Source organism: Capsella rubella, unplaced genomic scaffold (genome assembly GCF_000375325.1).
Source record: "Capsella rubella cultivar Monte Gargano unplaced genomic scaffold, Caprub1_0 scaffold_4, whole genome shotgun sequence".
Lineage (NCBI taxonomy): Eukaryota > Viridiplantae > Streptophyta > Magnoliopsida > Brassicales > Brassicaceae > Capsella > Capsella rubella.
This window is the reverse complement of record NW_006238920.1, coordinates 6,943,327-6,947,728: the sequence shown is the minus strand read 5'-3', so window position 1 is coordinate 6,947,728 and position 4,402 is coordinate 6,943,327. Positions and strand designations below refer to the sequence as shown.

The 4,402-nt window shown below is 36.8% G+C and overlaps 1 protein-coding gene across 1 annotated transcript; it reads left to right on the top strand.

Moving 5' to 3' along the window:
• The first annotated feature begins 1,785 nt into the window (after positions 1-1,785).
• LOC17889424 (cytochrome P450 710A3) lies at positions 1,786-3,464 on the top strand. The gene has a single exon (XM_006295480.2). The coding sequence runs from the start codon at positions 1,840-1,842 to the stop codon at positions 3,322-3,324; it is 1,485 nt and encodes a 494-aa protein (XP_006295542.1). The 5' UTR covers positions 1,786-1,839; the 3' UTR covers positions 3,325-3,464.
• Positions 3,465-4,402: the final 938 nt, after the last annotated feature.

Sequence of the window (4,402 nt, the reverse complement as noted above, 5' to 3'; positions counted from 1 at the left end):
GGTTAAAACTTTTGTTTTCAATTATATTTCTTCTTTATTTTATGTACTTTTTCATTTTTTCATTATTTTTTTATACTATTAAATGTATAATACATATATATAATAATATTTTATAGCTATAAGGAAATTACTTTATTGAATTCTGACCATCGCACCATAAGAAAATCAAGCTAAATAAATCATCTTCACTGTTTTACTTTAGATGTTTTTTTCTTTCTCACATATTCATGTATATTTATTTTATTTTCAAAGTATGTAATTATTTTTACAAAATAATTTTTTGTTATATTCAAACCAATTTGTAAGACAGTGAAATAAATAAAATTTTATACACAAATAAAGGTAATTTGTGTGTATATTTATAAGTTTATACACATATTTGGATAAATTTCAACATTTTTATTGGTTGTTTTGATAAAGTTTGAAAATGGGGTAAATTTAAAAAGTGGTATTATTAAAGGGGTATTTTTTAAATTCTCCCAATATCATTAACAATATTATTGTTTTATCAAAAAATACTTAAAAGTACTAAAGAAAATTACTATCAAAATTGATTAATTGAACAATTAATCAACGAATAAATTCAAAAGATATGGATGTATACTTTTATTCTATGATTTAAATAAATAACATGTAAAATGTCATAAGCATTAAAATTTATTTAATCTATTTTTTATAAATAATAAATAAATTAAAATAATTAAATAAATATACAATAACCCGCGCATATGCGCGGGACATTACCTAGTAAACATAGATGATAGGTAATGAAAGGCTAATAACAACAAAAGAAATATAAGTATGTCACAGATTATCATATTTGTTTTATATGAAAAAAAAAATACAGCTGAAACCTAAACTTTTACCCGACATATATATATATATATATATATATATGATCATGAAGAATTTAAAAACATCTGACGAACTCTTCTTGTCCCAATACTATTTCAATTTCTAAACAACTTTTAATTCAGTTTCTGCAACATCCACCAGATTCGAATTTGGTTGGAACACAATAACGACAGTAATACAAACCATTATGTTATATTTCCTAATCAAACTATACATCAAAATTTATCAGTAAAAATGATAAAATAGTAGTTGTAAACAAGTTGAAATTAAAAAACAGTGAAGCACAAAGTAAAGAATAGTAAAATTGTTGCGAACTTGCATTAAAATGGCAAGATAGCGTCATTCATATTTGGATGGGAATAAACGTATAAAACCCACTCGGACTAGTAAAATCAATCGTTGACACAAGACAAAAATAGAACTTAACTAAAACGAAACCCAATAATTATTGAGCCTAAATGATATTTTGATGATTTAGAGCAAATAAGGTTAATAGGTATGATATTGTGACTCCCATACTATGCCTTTTTAAGGTAAACGAAACTGTCAAAAACAAAATAGTTTCATTTGGTAAAGCTAAGATCAAAATTTCGTTAACTCACAAGTTAAGTCATCTAGTTTCCATACGAAAAGTCATTAATCTATTAGAAATGTCAAGACTCACAAATCACCATCGACAATGTCAAAATTGTCATGTATGATTTAAGAAGATGAACAAAAGAAAGACCTTTATTTTGTTTCTTCTTCTATTAATCAATTTTGCTAACAGCTTCAATCCATACATCCCCAAAGCCTCTTATAAATATTCTGCGAACCCTAACAAACAAAGAACACCAAGAAAGTAAAAAAAGCAAGTAGTATAACAAAAAGCAAAACCTCTATTTTTTCTTGTTTAACACTCTGATATATCATTTCTATATATACGCAAAAGAAAAAAAAACTCAAATCAAACAATAGAAAAGAAACAAGAAACAAGAAACAAGAATGGTTTCCTCATCAGTTTCCACATTTGCCTCTCTTGCACCATACTTAGTCTCAGCACTACTTCTCTTCCTTCTTCTTGAGCAACTCTCTTACCTTGTCAAGAAACGTAACCTCCCTGGCCCTTTCCTCGTCCCTCCGATCATAGGAAACGTCCTTGCACTCCTCCGCGACCCGACTTCCTTCTGGGACAAGCAATCCGCGATGGCGGACAATTCCGTCGGCCTTTCAGCCAACTACCTCATAGGAAAATTCATCGTCTACGTCAGAGACGCAGAGCTTTCAAATAAAATCTTCGCCAACGTACGTCCCGATGCTTTCCAACTTATTGGTCATCCATACGGCAAAAAGATCTTTGGTGATCGCAGCCTTATCTTTATGTTTGGCGAGGAACACAAGTCCGTTCGTCGTCAAGTCGCTCCTAACTTCACCCGCACGCCACTCTCCATCTACTCATCCATACAACAAACAGTTATCCTCCGTCATTTACGGCAGTGGGAGGAAAATTTCTCCGGTGGATCTCAGCCGGTTTCCATGCGACAACTCATCCGTGAACTCAACCTCGAGACTTCCCACACGGTTTTTGTCGGACCCTACCTTGACGAGGAAGTCAAGAACTCAATCCGTAGTGATTACAATATGTTCAATAGAGGAACAATGGCGCTCCCTATCGACCTTTCTGGCTTCGCGTTCGGGGAAGCTCGTAAGGCGGTATCGAGGCTAACGAACACAATGGCTCTTTGTACAAGAAAGTCAAAAGCAAAGATGGCTACAGGAGAGCATCCAACATGCTTAGTCGATTTTTGGACGCATTCGATCATTGCGAAGACTCCACCACCGCCTCACTCCAAAGACGAAGAGATAAGTTGTGTTCTCGTTGATTTTTTGATCGCCGCACAGGACGCTTCCACATCATCACTTCTTTGGGCAGTTGTGCTGATTGAGTCAGAGCCAGAAGTGTTAAGAAGAGTCAGGGAAGAAGTAGGACAGATATGGTCGCCTGAGTCAAACACGTTGATCACAGCTGATCAGCTCGCAGAGATGAAGTACACACGGTGTGTGGCACGTGAGGTCCTTAGATACAGAACACCAGCAAGTGTGGTTCCACACGTTGCTGTTAGTGACTTCCTTCTCACGGAATCTTACACAATACCTAAAGGTGCAGTTGTGTTTCCTTCCATTTACAATGCATCGTTTCAAGGGTTTACTGAACCAGACCGGTTTGATCCTGACCGGTTTAGCGAGACAAGGCAAGAGGATCAGGTGTTCAAACGCAATTTCCTAGCTTTTGGAATTGGCTCGCACCAGTGTGTTGGTCAGCGTTACGCGTTGAACCAACTCGTGCTCTTCATTGCCATGTTCACGTCGCTTCTTGATTTCAAGAGAGTCCGGTCTGATGGATGCGATGAGATTGTGCATTGCCCCACGATGTCGCCCAAGGACGGGGGCATGGTGTTCTTGTCTAGCCGTACCGTTTCGTCGACTTGAATATATTGATTTGGTATAAGTCATCGTCGGTGTATATTCTATAAATTGTCATGATGTTTCTTAACTCCTAAGTGTTATTAAATTATGAGAGGAGATGTCATCATTTAGTCTTTTATCAAAAACCTATAGTAAGGTAAAAGGTTTTCTTATCCATTATAATGTGAAGGCATAGCCTTATATACATCACGTATGAGAGACCGTAAATACAAAGATATATATTACTAAAACATACTAAGGTAATATACTAATTACAATATGAGTCCATAACTCTCTCTCTCTCTCTCAATACCCCCTCTCAAGTCGGAGTATGCAGGTCACAAATACCTAACTTGCGTAGAAAAAGATCAAACTCACGTCCACCAAGAGCCTTTGTGAGAATATCCGCGAGCTGCAACTGTGTAGGAACATAAGCAGGAGCAATAACGCCACGTACGATCTCATTGCGAATAAAATGACAATCTGTTGCAATATGTTTTGTTCGTTCGTGGAAAACTGGATTCGCACTAATGTAGAGAGCAGACTGATTATCACAATGAAGAGGAATTGCATAGGAGCAGTCAACACCAAGAGAGGTGAGTAAACCCCGCAACCAAAGAAGTTCGCTAACTGTATCTGCCATTGCTCTATACTCCGCCTCAGCAGAAGAACGAGAAACCGTGTCTTGTTTCCGTGTTTTCCAAGAAATAGGAGAACCCCCAAGTTGAATAAACCAAGCGGTAAGTGAACGGCGAGATAAGGGGCAGCCGGCGTGATCTGAATCGCACCAAGCAGTAAGACGTAAATCAGTATCAGCTTGGAGAAGAATGCCTTGACCAGGATTACCTTTCAAGTATCTAACCACACGTAATGCAGCTTCCCAATGGTCCGTTCTCGGAGCATGCATGAACTGAGAAAGAATATGAATGGCATATGACAATTCTGGACGGGTGACTCCAAGATAAATCAAACGTCCTACTAAACGGCGGTAAGACATAGGATTTGAAAGAAATTCCCCCTTAGCTAGCGCCAGCTTATGGTTCTGTTCGAGTGGATGAGTGACCGGTTGGGCACCAAGAAGACCAATTTCTGAAATTATATC